At 21.7% G+C, this 16,869-nt stretch overlaps 7 protein-coding genes across 7 annotated transcripts; 5 read left to right on the plus strand and 2 right to left on the minus strand.

Annotated features, from left to right (window-relative positions):
* Positions 1 to 805: 805 nt before the first annotated feature.
* Positions 806 to 2,651, minus strand: PBANKA_1020900 (ERAD-associated E3 ubiquitin-protein ligase HRD1, putative; the record flags this gene model as incomplete). The annotated part of the gene is made up of 4 exons (XM_034565298.1): positions 806 to 1,066; positions 1,150 to 2,010; positions 2,107 to 2,370; positions 2,517 to 2,651. 4 exons carry the CDS (start codon positions 2,649 to 2,651, stop codon positions 806 to 808), a joined length of 1,521 nt encoding a protein of 506 aa, XP_034422008.1.
* A 1,006-nt stretch (positions 2,652 to 3,657) lies between these two features.
* Positions 3,658 to 7,749, minus strand: PBANKA_1021000 (conserved Plasmodium protein, unknown function; the record flags this gene model as incomplete). Its single annotated transcript, XM_034565299.1, has 1 exon — positions 3,658 to 7,749. One exon carries the CDS (start codon positions 7,747 to 7,749, stop codon positions 3,658 to 3,660), a length of 4,092 nt encoding a protein of 1,363 aa, XP_034422009.1.
* A 1,317-nt stretch (positions 7,750 to 9,066) lies between these two features.
* PBANKA_1021100 (DnaJ protein, putative) lies at positions 9,067 to 10,032 on the plus strand (the record flags this gene model as incomplete). The annotated part of the gene is made up of 1 exon (XM_034565300.1): positions 9,067 to 10,032. One exon carries the CDS (start codon positions 9,067 to 9,069, stop codon positions 10,030 to 10,032), a length of 966 nt encoding a protein of 321 aa, XP_034422010.1.
* A 1,498-nt stretch (positions 10,033 to 11,530) lies between these two features.
* Positions 11,531 to 12,469, plus strand: PBANKA_1021200 (conserved Plasmodium protein, unknown function; the record flags this gene model as incomplete). Its single annotated transcript, XM_034565301.1, has 1 exon — positions 11,531 to 12,469. The coding sequence occupies one exon, from the start codon at positions 11,531 to 11,533 to the stop codon at positions 12,467 to 12,469; it is 939 nt and encodes a 312-aa protein (XP_034422011.1).
* A 1,253-nt stretch (positions 12,470 to 13,722) lies between these two features.
* On the plus strand, positions 13,723 to 14,796 carry PBANKA_1021300 (mitochondrial ribosomal protein L21 precursor, putative; the record flags this gene model as incomplete). The annotated part of the gene is made up of 1 exon (XM_034565302.1): positions 13,723 to 14,796. The coding sequence occupies one exon, from the start codon at positions 13,723 to 13,725 to the stop codon at positions 14,794 to 14,796; it is 1,074 nt and encodes a 357-aa protein (XP_034422012.1).
* A 621-nt stretch (positions 14,797 to 15,417) lies between these two features.
* On the plus strand, positions 15,418 to 16,007 carry PBANKA_1021400 (cytochrome c oxidase assembly protein COX14, putative; the record flags this gene model as incomplete). The annotated part of the gene is made up of 3 exons (XM_034565303.1): positions 15,418 to 15,550; positions 15,706 to 15,773; positions 15,927 to 16,007. The coding sequence occupies 3 exons, from the start codon at positions 15,418 to 15,420 to the stop codon at positions 16,005 to 16,007; spliced, it is 282 nt and encodes a 93-aa protein (XP_034422013.1).
* A 140-nt stretch (positions 16,008 to 16,147) lies between these two features.
* PBANKA_1021500 (copper transporter, putative) lies at positions 16,148 to 16,645 on the plus strand (the record flags this gene model as incomplete). The annotated part of the gene is made up of 1 exon (XM_034565304.1): positions 16,148 to 16,645. The coding sequence occupies one exon, from the start codon at positions 16,148 to 16,150 to the stop codon at positions 16,643 to 16,645; it is 498 nt and encodes a 165-aa protein (XP_034422014.1).
* Positions 16,646 to 16,869: the final 224 nt, after the last annotated feature.

Below are 16,869 nucleotides of genomic sequence, written 5' to 3' on the forward strand. Positions count from 1 at the left end.
TTTCCATGTTTTTCTCATCTCCTCATGTGCATCAAATATATTAGTACAAATGAGTAAAACATTATTTTCTTTTTTTGAGTGCATATATTTTATCACTTTTGAAATACAGCATGCCAAAAAGGAAAAATAAGAATGGGTGAAGAAAAGCGAAGAAAAGGATATAACAAAATAAGCAGTGAATTAAAATAAAAAATGTTTACTTTGCTGAAAAATATTCTGAATTATTTTTTCAATGTGATATTAATATTAATATAAGAATATGGGCAAGACAATTCATTTTGATTTATAAAGTATCGAAAATAGCTTCTTTTAAAATAAAAAGAGCAAAATAAATTTCAAAAATATAATTTCTTTAAAATTGTGTTAACATTTTTTTGTTTTCCCTCTCTATATATGTGTGTATAATGTCTATATAATATTGTTAGCGAGTAATATAAAGAAAATGAATGATTACAACAATTATTAAAACATAATACTAGTTTCTTTTATTAACCCCCAGAAAATACGAACAAAATTAAAAACAGAGTAAATAATATAGGTAAAAATTAGTAAAATAAGCAAAGCCACATTTTTCTTGTAAGTTTTTATTAAAAAAAAATAATAATTTAATTTAGTTTTTTGAGCTTTTTAAAGTATATAAAATATTAAAATAATTAATAAATGCAAGAATATTCACATTCGTAAAAATTCATTAGGTGCATACACAAAAAAAACGATATAAAGTGGTATAAAACAAATAGACGAAAACAAAAAAAAAAATATATAAGTGTAAAAAATAACAAAATAATATGTAGATCTATCAATATTACATTGATGCACAAATATCTTTTGTATATTTCATGTCTGTAACTAATACTTTCTCCAAATAATTTTTTAAATCATTTATTTCTGGAACATAATGAAGTTTTTTTAAATATTTTTGAACATCATCTTCTGTATTATTAAATGTTGAGTAATCACGGGATCCATATATGCTCCTAAGCATTACACTTGCGGGCATTTTGTAATGATTAATTTTGTCGATTTCTTTCAAACATGATAAGGATAGTTCTCTGTAATAGTTACACTGCAAAAAGTGTAGAAAACAAAGGAAAATGAAAAATGCAAAATGAAAAATGCAAATAACTGAATATGCATAATTAAAATTACCATGTCAGTCAAAATTTGAATTTTTTTCTTCATATTCGAATTTTGAATAAAGGCATCCACAAGCTTGCCTTCTGTATTATTGGATTCTTGGTTTTCTATATTGTTCAAGTATTTAAAATGATGATTCGGTAAAAAATTTTCTTTCATAATAATTTCTTGGGGAGTAAGGGGGGTTGGCTGTTTTAGTTCTTCATTTTTTTCAGGTTTTTTTTGATCCTCTTTTTTATTAGGGTATGGTTTTATTTCTCTTCTGCATATTGGACATGTTTGTTGCTGAATAAACCACGATTTTAAACATTCAATATGAAATATATGAGCACATTCAAGTTTTTTTGACCCAACCTTTAATTCATCTCGGCATATTATACAAGTCCCCGCTTCTTTTAATTCTTCCTCAGTTGCATTAATAAATTTTGTTTCAATATTTTTTGTTAATTCTCTATATCTTTTAAAAGACTTGAATTTTGTTATAAGGGTTTTAACAACGTGTATAATATCGGCAGTCATGTGCAATGGTAAATTACTAAAATTATTTAAAATAAAAACAAAAATAAATACTAAGAAAATAATTAAGCTCATTATATCATGTACTATATCTAAAAAAAATAATATTGTTGATTTATTTGGTAATCCATTTGGCGATCTTATATCTATTATATTTATAAAAAATTTGGCAATTGATATTTGGCATGATTCAAATATACTTAGGCTTTCAAAAAATAACCATAAATACATTGTTGAATTTTTAAAAGAATTCTTATAAAAATATCTGAACATACATAAATTTGCAACTGATAAAAGAATCATGAAAATGAACAACTTGACAAGCACTCGAACCCTTGGAATTCCTAACTCAAATATCTGAACGCAAAAGAAAAACAAAGCAAAGGTGAAATGAACAAATGACGCTTTAACATGCACAGTTAACTTTTTTAAGAATCAAAATGATTGACTTACATGCGAAATTCGAGAATACAAAATCAAATGGTAAACTTTTAAAATTACTATAATAGATAAATATTTAATTAAAATAATTGAAGATACTTCTTTTCCATTTATTGTAGGCTTTGATAAAACTAGAAACAAAATTGTATCCATAATAAATATACGTGCATTGTCCATTAACTGCTCAACTTCTAAATATCTTAATTCTCCAATAAAGAAGTTTAGAAATAGTTTGCAAAATAATATGAATGCCATCAGGGAGAAATTGTAAATTATCTTAAGTGGAAAAAATGAAAAAAATGAAAAAAATGAAAAAAATGAAAAAATGAAAAAAATGAAAAAAATGAAAAAATGAAAAAAATGAAAAAAATGAAAAAAATAACAAAACAAACAGGTGGAACGTTTCCATTTTTGTAACCTACCGCTTTGGGAAAATTCTCTGTCGATAAATAAATAACCATAGAATAAAATTCGTCATATTTCAAAAATGCATAAATAAGAATAGAAGCCATAGTTAAATGGCTTAAGAGTATATACAATCTCATATTTATCTCCATTTTATTTGTTGTATATACTATTCAATATATTATTTATGTGTGTTAAAAAAAATGAATTTCTTTAAACTGTATCATAGGTATTATGGATATATATGTTTGCATAGAAATTGTATAATTTATATGTACATAAAATGTGATAAAAATCATAAAAGCCTGGGGAAATTATAGTCTTGTTAAATATAGTTACACAAATTTATAATTATCACATTTTGTGATTTGATAAAAGCACAAGAATTAGTGAACCATGAATTATTGTAGATAAATATGTAAGAATAAATAATAAAAATAGTTAATATTATAAATATTTCCAAATTTTTAAATTAAAAAAAATGGAAAATTTATATAAAAAATTAATGGCAAATTATAGAAATATATATAATATATATATATATATATATTGTATATACCTTTGAAAAATAAAAATATCCCCTAAAGATATTTAACAAGTAACAAGCGTTGCAAGAACGATAATAAATATGTAATTATTCTTATATATTATTTTTTTTTTTTTAATATTATAATACTTGCAAAATATTTTATTTCATATTTACATTTTTTTGTAAAATAAGTCAAACATTAAGCGCATTGCAAAATATTAAAAAAAAAAAAAAAAAAAATCTTTATATTTATTTAGCGAGATATTTAAGTATTAACATATAAATACTTTTGTATGAGTATATTTTTTTTAATTAAATTTTACTAAAATTAAAATTATAAAATTTTGATTTTCTTGAAAGTATTATCCTTATAATTATTTTCAAAAGTAAAAAAAAAAATTGTAAAAACTATTTTCGCGTCTTTACGAATGGAATGCATTTACACTTTGTAACATTAAAGTTAGTGAAAAGTTAAATTGAATGAAAAATACAAAAAATTAAACGACAAAACGAATGAGGAAAATAAATGTACCCACATTTAACATCATATAATTGTTCAAAAAAAATGGAAAATAACAAATAAATAAACAATTGCAAATGGGAAAATAGGATCGAACATTTCTCTGATTTCATAGTTGCGGGAAATGCACACTACGCAGCAATTCGCTTGCATTATTTTTTACATAAAATATGAATCCATTTAAATTGTTAAGAGCTAATATGTTATTCTTAGATGTATCCTCAGGGACTAAATTATTGGCGTTCAAGTTTGTAATTATGAAATTTGTTAAGGATATATTTTGAATTGTTATTGGATTAAATGTAATAAACATAAATGGCATCCATGATTTGGATGTATATTTTGTAGAATTCAATTTATTTAGATTGGTTAATTTTTTTTTTATTTTTTTCCTAAAATTCGAAATATTAAGTTGGTCATTAAAGCATAAAGGATTATATAAAATTGTAATTTGAGAGGAAAATTTTTCTTCTAATTTTTTTAGAAAATTATTAAGATGCATTTCATAAATATGTATTAATTCATATTTATTTAATAGTGGTAATATATCTATAGGCTTGTTCAAAAATTCTGGAATACAATTTATATCTTCTATGTTATAATCATTTTGTATTCGTAGCATGGAATCATTGTTTATTTCATCAATTTTATTCAAATTTGTCAATTCCTTTGATTCTTCATTTGTATTTATTTCATTAATTTCAGATAAAGAAATCGGCATGTTTTTATTGGTAAAAATATTCGCTATATTATTTGGAGAATTGAATTTTAGAATAATATCACAAGGCCTTTTATCCATAAGAAATAAAGTTATCCATTTTTCTTTTTCAAATTTGTTATACATGTTTTTGATATTAATCAAATCATTTTTTGCAGTCGATAATATAAAATGAAATAAATGATTAGGCAATGTAATTAAAACAGAGTGCGGATCATATATAGATGATATCCAGAAATATTTTGGAGTTTTTTTTTTACCATTTGATGGATTGTTATTTAAATTAAAATTATTTTTCTTTTTTGTAATAAATATATTTATCAGTTTTGTTTTTTGTTCCTCTGTTATAGAATTATTATAATCTATAATAAGTGGCTTATTTATCCAATCATAACTTGTAATGAATTTTAAAAATTTAGTTAAAATAATTTGAGATGAAAATGAGAAATTATTCAAATTGGAATCGTTTATATCGTCATTATTTCTGTCATTATTTCCGTCATTTTTAAGTTGTTGGTTTTTATTAATATTATACTGAAAGGATAGTTCCTTTAGTTCTCTATTTCCTGTAATAATATTCGATTTTCGAAAAAAATTTTGAATTTGATTATGCTTTTTGTATTCAATAGTGTAAATATAAAATAAAATATTTTCAACAAAGTCGTCAAAATCTGGAACCCCTTTTGAAGCGAGCCATAATTTGCATATTTTAATCGAAGTGTGAAAAGTATAAAATTTAGTAGAATAATAAAAAATATATGACGATATAATAGGTTTGTATATAAAATTTATGATTCTATCTATATTTTCAACATATTCAATTTTCGTATCATTTATATTTGTTATTTGTAATAAATTTTTTTCTACGATTTTTTGAAAAAATATATGTAATCGAAATATTGTCGAATCAAAATAAATATCTATATAGGTATTTCTTTTTTTTATATTTTTAATTAATTTATTTTCATCTTCTAAAAAATATCTTTTTATTATTTCTTTTGTTATTTCATAGTTTTTATAAAAATTTTCTGCATTCTTATATATCATGGGGTTGTTAAATTTGATGTCAATAATAATGTCAATTACAATTATAGTAGAATTTATTTTATAACCTAAATCTGACATTTTCAAAAGTTGACTAGAACTGTTAATGTTAGATATAGTAAACAACTTTTCATTTATTTTATATAAAACCGTTTTTATTTCATTATATTGTTCATGTATTTTTTCATAATATAAATAATTGATATCTTTAATTAACAAAGGATTTGAAAAATAAATAAAAAAAGACAATTTTTTTTTTAATTTTTTATTACAAAACATAAAGTGATCATTTTTTTTTATATATTTTATAACATTGTTTGTCATTAAATCTTTTATATTATTACATTCTTTATATTTTTTTTTTTTTAATATATATTTAATTATTTGAACATGAACAGAATTGGTTTTTTTGTCTGGATATAATTCACTAAACATTGCGTCAAATACTTTATTTTTGGCTACTTTAGTTAATTCGACTTTTTCATCTGCTTTTTTCTTTTTTTTCAAATTTGTTGCTGGTTGTTTCCACTGCACTATCTCATATATTGTATTGTTTTCAAATCGCTTTATCTTTGCTTTATTTTTCCAAAATTGTTTAAAATTAGAAATATTTTCAGGATTATATAAAACATTTGATATGTCAAATGTACTTGCAGTATTATTTGTATTTATAAAAAAACATAACCCATGTATTACCTTTTTCATGTTCGAACTTTCGAATATATTTCCAACAACTTCTTTATCTTTTCTATTTTTAATACTTATATTTATTTCCTGAAATATGTCTAACATATCAATGTCTGTTTGATCTATTTGGTCTATTTTATATTGTATGCTTTCCTTTCTTTTTTGAATCTCTAAAATTGGAAAAGAAATTAAACGAATACACATAGATTCAATTCGATCATTTAAAGATTCGATTAATAGATTTTTTAAATACATAATTTCTTGATTATAGTTTGCATAATTTTTAGATACAAATAAAGGAAATAGAATATGCTCCTCAAAATTCATAGGAAAACATTTTAAACTAGATAAAAAAATTTCAGAATAATTAGCATATGTATTAATAGTATTAGAATTTAAATAAAAATGCGCCTTTTTTGATTCGTAAACTAATTCATAAAAGGAATAATAATTATCTTGAAATACATCATATATTTCATTTATCAAAAAAATGTTTTCCTGTTTTTCGTCAGAATTATTATTAATTTTTTTCAATGTTGTGTGTATTCCATTTTTGTATACCATCAAATTTTGTGAAATATCAAAAGTACTTAAAAATTTAATTGTTTCTTTAAATATTTGTAAAAAATCTGAATTTTTTAAATTTAATGTAAAACATACATGATAGCATAGAAGGCCTAGTATAAATGAATTAATATCAGTATAATATGAATAATTTGAAAAGTTATATTCTTTATCATAATTTTTTTTTTTTTTTTTTTCAGTATTATATATAGAATATGTAAACAACAGCTTTTTATTTCTACACCACAATTTCAATAGTTTAACTGCTTCTTTATATCCTTCATATTTTTTAACAGAATTACTTATTATTTTATCACATTTAATAATATAAAATTCAGAAATTAAAAATTTTTTTAGGAAATTTATTTTGATATCTTTATAAGTTGTTTTATTTTTTAGAATTTCTTCTTTATTAATACATTTTTGATTTTGTATCATATATTTATTTTGATCATTTATATTTTCTTTTATTATTTTATTATTTGAAACTAATTTATAATTTTTATAGTATTTTTTATATACAGAATACATACTCAATTCAACTTCTTTTGTAGGAAATAAAATTACAATAATATCCCCAACATATTTTTTATTGCTTAACACATTTAACACAATTACAGATTTACACCTATTTATCCATGTATTTGTAGAAACAGATATACTAACATTATATTTTAATTGTGTTTTATATAAATAATTTACAAATTTTTTTTTATAAAATAGCATTTTTATTAAATTAACATACATATTATGGTATATATGAAAATTTTTATATTTTGCTTTTTTTCCTAAATCGACATCTAGACTATATTCTATACCCAAATCAATATTTAGATTACTATTTAGGTACATATTATTTTTAAAGCTTCCTAAAATTTTACAATTTTTTACTAATTTTATACTTTTCGAATATATGTCTTTAAATTTACTATTTTCATCATTCAAATATTTTGTTAAATCATCATTAAGGTCATTTATAAAATTTACAGTAATTTTTTTTATTTCTTGTAATAAATTTACATTTTTTTTATTTTTTTTGTAATAACATAATTCTTTTAATACTTGACTTAAATTTGATTTATTTTTATCATAGTTATTTGAAACTTCATGTGAACTGATTTTTATTTTTTTATTTCCACTATTTCTTTTTTTGAGTTTTGGTTTTGATTTCCTTTTGACTACATCCATTTTGAAGTTACTATTTAAAAGGGAAGACAAACAATAACAAATGAATGAACAAACACACTAAATATATTTTATAAAAACTTATCAGATTTTTCCAACTTGGTTCATCCCTGATTTTTTATATTTCTGTATTTATTCTTAAAAATGTTTATGACAAAAAAAAAAAAAAAAAACGATATACTATCCAAATATATACACATGCAACTATATCCTTTTGCTTTTATATTATCATGAACATTTTTGAGATGACAACTGGACTCAATTTTTCTGACTGTTCATGTAAAATAGTATAATTAGCTAAAATTTATGAACAAGTCAGAACAAATATGCTTAAATTTATATAGAGAAAAATGTTGTGAATTTTTTTTTCCCCAAAACATACAAATAAAACATTGATATGTTGAATTAATATACATAGATATTTATAAATATACTATAAATTGTTGGAGCTTGTTATTATTTGCTGTCGTTAGCGGATGCATATTATTGTAGATAAAATAAGTATATTAGTATTTCTTATTAATTAAAGAAAATATTGAAATAAAAACTTGATTAATAATTTTGACAATAAAATTAACCTTCAAAAAATTAATCCACTATTTGATATTATTACTATAATTATAATTTTATGTTTTTTATGCATCATTTTATTGCTTTCTTCAAATTCTTATAATAACAATTTATACTTGAAATAATTTTCGTAGTACATTATATTTACATTTTCTTTCTTTTTTTAATTTGTATTAATTAAATTCAAATCTACAATTATGTATATATATATTTTTAATAATAACGAATTAAATTTTTTACAAGTATAGGGAGAAAAATATATGCCGCTAATTTTTTTCCGTTACTTTTTTAAATAAATTAATTATTCATTTGGTATGTATAAATATTTTTATATTCATATATATGATAGATTATTCCATGTTTTTCATGATTTTTTTCCCCACATTTTCAATTTGTTAAATTTTATAATTTTTGGCATGTTTTATATCAAATTTTGGATATATATTTTTTTAATTATTTTTAAATATGCTAATTCAATTTTAGAATAATTGAAAGGTTGTATCATAACATATCCAAAATAGTAATTTATTATTACAATTCATAAAAAAAGTATAATCATAATTTTTCCTTACTATACATTATTTGTATATCCATATCATATTATATATTTATTTATAGAGAAAATATATGATTAATCTATGTAGCTATATGACTGGGCAAAATATGGGGAATAACTTCTTAAAATATACATGTATATATGCTCACCATTTTTGTCCTATAATTTAATTAATAAACTTTTGAAGTGACAGAATGGATACATCATTTATTCCAAAGGAATTAGTAGGAAAAGACATATATAAAATATTAGGATTAAATATAAATTGCTCAAATAAACCAGATATAAAAAATATAATAAGAAAAAGATATTTAAAATGTGCATTACTTTTACATCCAGATAAAAATAAACAAAATAAAAAATCTAAGGATCATGAAAAAGAAGAAAATAGTAGCGAAGAATTTAGCACATTGAAATGCGCATATGAATTTTTAATAAATGAAACATTACGAACTAAATATAATTCATATATACAAAAACAAAAAACAACAGAAGCACACAAAAAAAAAAATTCTATTAATAATATCAGTTTAAATAGATATTTAGATAAAAAAAAATTTGTTGCTTTTCAAAATGAAAAATTAATTTATAAACAAAAATTGGAAAAAAGGGAAAAGGATAAAAAGAATAATTCATCATTTCCCTTTGAAGAAAAAGATATAAATGAACAGAAAGAAAATGACTTAAATAATATAAAGAAGAAAAATGAGAATTTTATTAAAAAACATAATAAAAATAAACCCTCAACAAAAAATGGAAATAAAAATGATAATGGTGAAAACATAATTGAAATATATTTAAATGATTATAGTAATAATATTGACATATTAAAATTATATATTAAAAATAATTTTTTTTTAACATTTTTTATTAATTTTAATTTTCGAAAATATAACCTTAATTTAAATGAAGAACAAAAACATATTGAAAGAAAAGTTGGCTATATTATTTTTACTGACCGTTCAGAAACAATTAAAGCTTTTTTATATTACAAAAAAAATATAGACAAAATAGATACCAATGTAAAGCTGAGATTATTAATACCCTGTAATGAAAATAAAGAAACACACGATAAAAAAGAAAAAGAACAAAACAAACAAAATGTTGACAATATGATGAATGAAATGATGAATGAATTAGATAAAGTTTTTTCATTTTGATCATAATTCATAATAAGGCATCAGTATATCCATATGTTTGAAAAGGGGAAAACAAATCCCGTACTTTTGTTTTCTATAGATATGATTTATTTTATTTTTTTTTAAGATTCCACAATTTGTAATTATACATAATTTTGTATGGACTACATAATGTGGTAGTTTTTTTGTGTTTAATATAAAAAAATTAATTATTTGTAACAATTACTTTTATATATGTTTTTAAAATTCCTTTGAAAATCGTATTTTCACGTTTTTGGCGTTTTATTGTTTTATATCAATGTTATTTTTATTGTTTAAAATTCTGAATCCACAATTTTTATTTGTTTTTTTGTGCTAATTGCAATTTTTTAATATGAATATTTTTCTCCACATAATGTGTTAAGAAAAAAACACAAAAATATCAAAATGTCAAAACATAAAAATGCCAAAATGATAGTAGCAAAATCGAATAAAGTCATTCCAATGCTCAAATAAGTAACGTAACTTAAGGGAGTAAATTTTCAAAGGAAAATATTTTTTATATGCATATTCATATATATAATTATTATGCACATATAATCTAGCATATGCATTATATTTTTTGGAGAGCTTTATATTGCTTATATGGGCACACAAAATGGGAAAGTCTATAATTACAACATTCTGAGGATGTATATATCCACTTTATTTTTTTCATTTCTAATACTTTTTACAAAGTATATTTATTATCAAATTGTTTAAGATATTTATTTGTTTCGCCTTTTAATACATATATTATTTATATAATTTTATATTTTGAAGAAAATGAAAAAAAAAAAACAGTGCTATAATCATGCACAATTATTGCATCCAATAGGATGTATCCCCTTTTATAAGTAAAGGGAAAATAAATAAAATTAGCGATGTAAAATATTAGGCATGTATTACTTATGCATGTATGGTCATGTAATAATACTTAATTTTTTTCGAAGCATACAATTCAATACGATTTTCTCCATAATTATCGAAATATAAAAAATGAGGATATGCAGAACTATATATGCATATTTGAGCAGACAAAAATATATTATATATATACCTTCTTTATGTGCAAACTGTGCAATATAAAATATTAAACTTGCGTAAATATTCCTTTTTGTTTTATTATTATATTATTTTATTAATAATTGCTGATTGTATGTATATATATTTTTTGGTATTTAGACAGGTATTTTCCACATACAAAACTATTAATTACATGTACGTACATGCCATATATGTGCATATAGACGTGAGTTTTTTCTATTTGTGCAATGAAATGTTGTAAAATTATTCTATCTTAATAAATAAGGTATTTTTTCGATAGGATAGCATTATTTGTAATATATCGTTATGTGTACATATTCCCTTGTCATATATTGATACATTTTTTATGACATGTTCAGAATTTATTTCATTTTAACTTGAAATATGCCCAATAAATTTATTAGCTAGCTATTTTACGAAAAAAAAAATAGCCAAAGGCAGAAGACAGGAAAAAATGAAAAACATGCTCACCAGAGAAGAAAAATATTTTGAGGAAATCCTCAGAAAGACCAACAACTATAACATATATGGAGATGTAAATGATAACAAAGTCGATAAAAATGTAGTAAAGAAAATAGCAATTTTATACGAAATATTTAATAGAATAAATAAAGAAAGAAATAACAATAATAATTTAGACTTCATATATACTAGTGATATAAAATATTCATTAAAATATGATGATTTTGTCAGAATAAGATTTCATATAATCCCAGTGGAAAGAAAAGGAATAAATTCATTAGATAAAAATAATTATCATTACATTGAAAATTTAAATAATGTAGTAAGTAACATATATAATCCATCTGCTTATGATCAGTTCATAAATAATAAAATAGACGAAGACAAAGAAAAATTAAATATTATGTTAAAATGCATAAACGAAATTGAATGCGCATATATATATAAATATCGAAGTGATAATAATATTAAATTAACATTTGATGTTTTTTGTCATAATTTTTATATTTTTCTTTCTTATAATTATAAAAGAAAATTATCAATTAAAAATTTTAAAAATAAATATAATCAAATAAAAAAACCAAATGAATATGAATTTTCACCAACACAAAATATTATGCAACTAAATTCTATAGGAGTGGCCTTGTCAAAAAATATGCACACTAACACGTATGATGATAATAATAACATTAAATTGTATGAACAAGAAATTATGGAAAAATTAAACCCTTTCATATTTGAGTCAGAACATATAATAAATGAGCTTCATTCAAAAAACAATACCCTTCTTTTAAATCCAGTACAATTAGAAAATGATTTTTTTATTAAGCATCCAGATTATGTTCAAAATATGACCAAACTAATTAAGGATAAAAAAAATACTGATGAATGTGAGCGTTTATTTCGTTTTTCTCAAAAAACTTTATTTTAGGGGTATATAAAATATGAGTAATATTTTTTCCCCCCTATAAATAACACAATTAGGAGATAAATTTCCATTAAATTAATAGCTAGCTAAAAAAATAATATATAATCAATTGAAAGCCTAAGAGATACAATAAAAATATTTATATAACTAAATAGTAGGCATATAGAAATACATTTCCAATATTTTTATAGAACTATTTATATCAATCTATATATACACTGGATTAGTTTTCCCGTTGTTTCATAGCATTTAATTGAAAATATAAAAACACTTATTAAAAGTGAATTGTGTAATGACGTATTCCTTCCTTGATAGCTACTTAACAATGTTGCTAATTTATGAATTAAATGTAGCTTTATTATTTAAAAAAAAATATATATATATACAATACCGTTTTTTTTGTAACATTTTTTCTATGCGCTAAAAATGAATACTTAAAAAAAATATGAACAAATATATGAATGTATGTATGTATGTATGTATGTATGCATTTATGTATTGATATTTGCTAGCATATTTGTATGTGTTAATTTTAAGGCAAATACTTTATGCACTTCGTTTAAGGGTTTTGTACGAATAGTTAATTAATCATTTTTTCCAGTAAAAACAAATAGCATTATAGATATCGCTAATAAATAACTTATATAAATAATTAACATTGAGGTGGATTTGAGTGGATCACCTTGGAATATTTAAAAAAAAAGTAAATTGAAAAAGTGAAAAACACCGAAACTTAAAATAGGAAAGGCGGGAAATAGCGAAATAACAAAACCATTGTGCTCTTAAAATGAGTTTCCAAAATGGATATAAAAATAAAATTAATAAATATTTTTAGAACAAAATATGGAGTAACACCAATTCCATGTATTACTCAATATAATACTCTAAGAATAGGTTTGTAAAAAAAAAAAGAAAAAAAAGCCATATTGGGTATTTCATATATAGGGTAGTGTATGTTTAGGGTTCCAACGAATATTTGGTTCTATGCCTGTACTTATGTATTTTTTTTTTTTCAATTTATGTTTTTATTATGTTTGTAGTAAAACGAAGTTTGACTTATTATCCTTGCCGAAGACAAGAGGGGCATAAAATAGTAATAATGCTTAATTTAAAACAAAGCAAAATAAAATAAATTTTATGTATTTGCATGTTTCAAAGTAGATAAATGAATATGCACAAATGTGTATATATCACTTATTTACATGTATAGTTTTTTTTTTTTTTTTTTATTTATTATTTTTTTTTTTCAGGAGCTAATGCTTGGAAAACACCGAAAAAGAAAAATAAACCCACCCCTTTATCCAATACATCCAAATGAAGAAAAAAAAAAAAATTTAAATAATTTTATAACATATAAAGATTTAAAAATTAGATGGAAAAATACTTCCAAAAATTATAGGAAAAAAGTAACTATAGCTCGAAAGTGGAAAAACTTGCATTGTCTTTTACCTCAAAATAAGAGTTCATGTATATTTGTTTTGCATAAAAATTTACCAATAACTCGGAATAAAAGAAATATTTATAATTGTAATATTGAAAAGGATGTAGATATTGATACTGTGAAAAGATTAGTACATGAAAGCAAAGAAAGTGGGCTAAAAAATGGATTAAAAAATGAAGGAAAAAATTATAACACAAATGTGGTTATACGTGGACGAAGAAGAAATAAACCAAACAAATTGGAATATAAAATTGAAAACCCCACCAAAATAGATAATTTAAATAATTATTATGATAAACCGCCAAAAGATTTAGAATACCTTATAAAAAAAAGTGAATTATTTTGTATATTTAAATCGAATTTTATAAATGAACATAAAGTAATAATAGGTGATATTGTTCAAACCGAAAAGTTACATCGAAAAAAAGCTGGGGATGTTGTTTATTTTGGAACAGTTCTTTTTATAGGATCTAAAGATTTTTCTATTATTGGAAAACCTACTATTCCATATTGCAAAGTTAAAGCAACAATAGAGCAAGTAACATTAAGTAAAGAAATCTTAAGTTTTAGATATAAAAAAGTAAGGCGATCAAGCCGTTTTTTAAGAGTAAAACATTGGGTAACTATATTAAAAATAGATGATATAATAATAGATTTAAAACATGAAATAAATGATGAAAGAAAAAAACCATTACAAATACTCGATTTATGGGCAAATAGATGGTTATATCAAAAGGAATTAAATTTTATTAAATTTGATAAAAATAATAAACCTTTAGCAGAAAAAATATATGATTTAATAGAACATCAACCAAATACTTTACACAGAAGAGGTTTGAATAATTGTTACAGATTTCATCCTGATCCTTACCTTCCACTTTCATATTAATTAAACATATAATAATGTATAATATTACTAGCATTTATCCAAGTTTATATATTCATAATTTTATATTTCCATGATTAGCCACTGAATTACTGAAAAAGGAGTTGATGGCTTGCCCTTTTCTATGTGTTTCCATTTTCTGGATTTTAAAACATGCAAAGTTTTTTTATTTTTTTTCCCACATTTTTTTTGTTTATTTTAACTCTTGTTTTGTTTATACCTATTCAAAATTTTCTTATTTTTGAATTTTAAAAATAATAGAAATTCAACTATTGAAAATGTCCAAGTATTTTTATTTAATCGCTGAAAAAGGCTCTTAAATTTGGGGCATAAAAAACGGGTGCATATTATGCTCATATTTATGCACATTCAGGAATATTTTATTTAAATTGTTTTTTTGCCATTTTTTTTTAATATAATAATTTTCAAAAAAAATGATAAAAACATAAATTTTTTTTATATTTACAAAACTTTCTTTATGATAAAAATAATTAATAAAAAATTATTATTCACATATATTTCAACCTAAACTGTTTCAAAATGTTTCAAAATATTTCAAAATAAATAATTCCTCTTGGTATATGCAGTTTAACTACTAATCAATAATACATAGAAAATATAATAATGGGAATAAAGTTTGAATTTTTCCGATTTTTTAAATTAAATTATTATTCATTTTACACTAAAAAAGAAAAAATATATACATTCATTCATACTACAACTGCATATTCCCTAGTTGGCTTAACCATTTATTTGGGTAACATTTTTATTTTCAATATTCTGTGTGTTTATAATAATATTTATCCTTTTAACAATGTTGCACAATATAGTGGGATTATATGTATAAGTGTAGCGCGTTCTTGTTAAATCCATTAAATTTTATTATCGTTTTGATTATTTGTTCACACTTAGGATATTCTTTTTTTAATATGTGGAATGAAGCAGTGCATTATTCATATAAACATTACGTGGGAAAAGAGGTATATTGAAAAATAAAAAATAGATAATTAGAGTAACAGTGAATATGATAATTATGTTTCTTTGTTTCCATCCACATAGTTGTACAGCCTTGTATTATTTCTACGGTTTTGTTTGCAACGTTTCCCTATTTGTATATTTTATTTTTTTTTAAGAAACAAAGAAAAGAGTTATATGAAAAAATTAGAAGCGCACGGGACAGTGGATTGATCCCCCATAGTGAACTACCCAGATAAAGTTGTCAAAAAAAAACGCATAAAATCTGACAGTTTTAATTTAAAAATATCGAAGCATTGTTCAAAACGAGCATTTTCGTTACACATTTCAAAAGACAAATGATAATTTAAGATATACAAAAATTTCTAATAAATAAAAAATGAATTCTATACGTTTACAAAAACACGCAAGTTTTATATTTGCCATTTTTTATTTTTTTAAAATCAGCGATGGGGAAGTAAAATGCTCATGTCACCAAGATGTAAATAAAGATGGCTATCCATTACCTATGTATTTTAATTATAACATGAATATTAAATTCTTATTTGATTATTTTAAAGCAGAAAATATGAATGAATTTATATTTTATAACATATTATGTATATTATTAGGATTTTTATCAATATATATTAAAATAATTAAAAAAGGAGTAACTAAAATGGAAAAAAAAAACGAATTAAAAGAAAACCTTCTTAATCTTAATAAAATGTGTGCATATTGGAGATTTAATTATACAATTTTGACATTTCTTAATTATGCAATCGATTATTTATTAATGTTAATTGTGATGACATTTAATGTTTATATATTTTTAAGTACCATGTTTGGAATATCAATAGCTTATTTATTTTTAGGGCATCAAATTATGAAATACTGATATTTCCATGAAAATTATATCTATTTTTTTTTTTTCATTACTTTTTTTCCGATAATTTTTTATGTTTTTATAACAACTGTACTCAACATATTTTAAGCTACATTATGAAAAAAAAAAAATTAACAAACAAATATATAAAAGAATACTAAAAATTTATAGTTATTATATCTTTCCTCAGAATGAACAAAACAATAAAATAAAAATAACGAGAGTGGTAACATAGT

The sequence above is a fragment of the Plasmodium berghei genome (genome assembly GCF_900002375.2).
Source record: "Plasmodium berghei ANKA genome assembly, chromosome: 10".
Taxonomy (NCBI): Eukaryota; Apicomplexa; class Aconoidasida; order Haemosporida; family Plasmodiidae; genus Plasmodium; species Plasmodium berghei.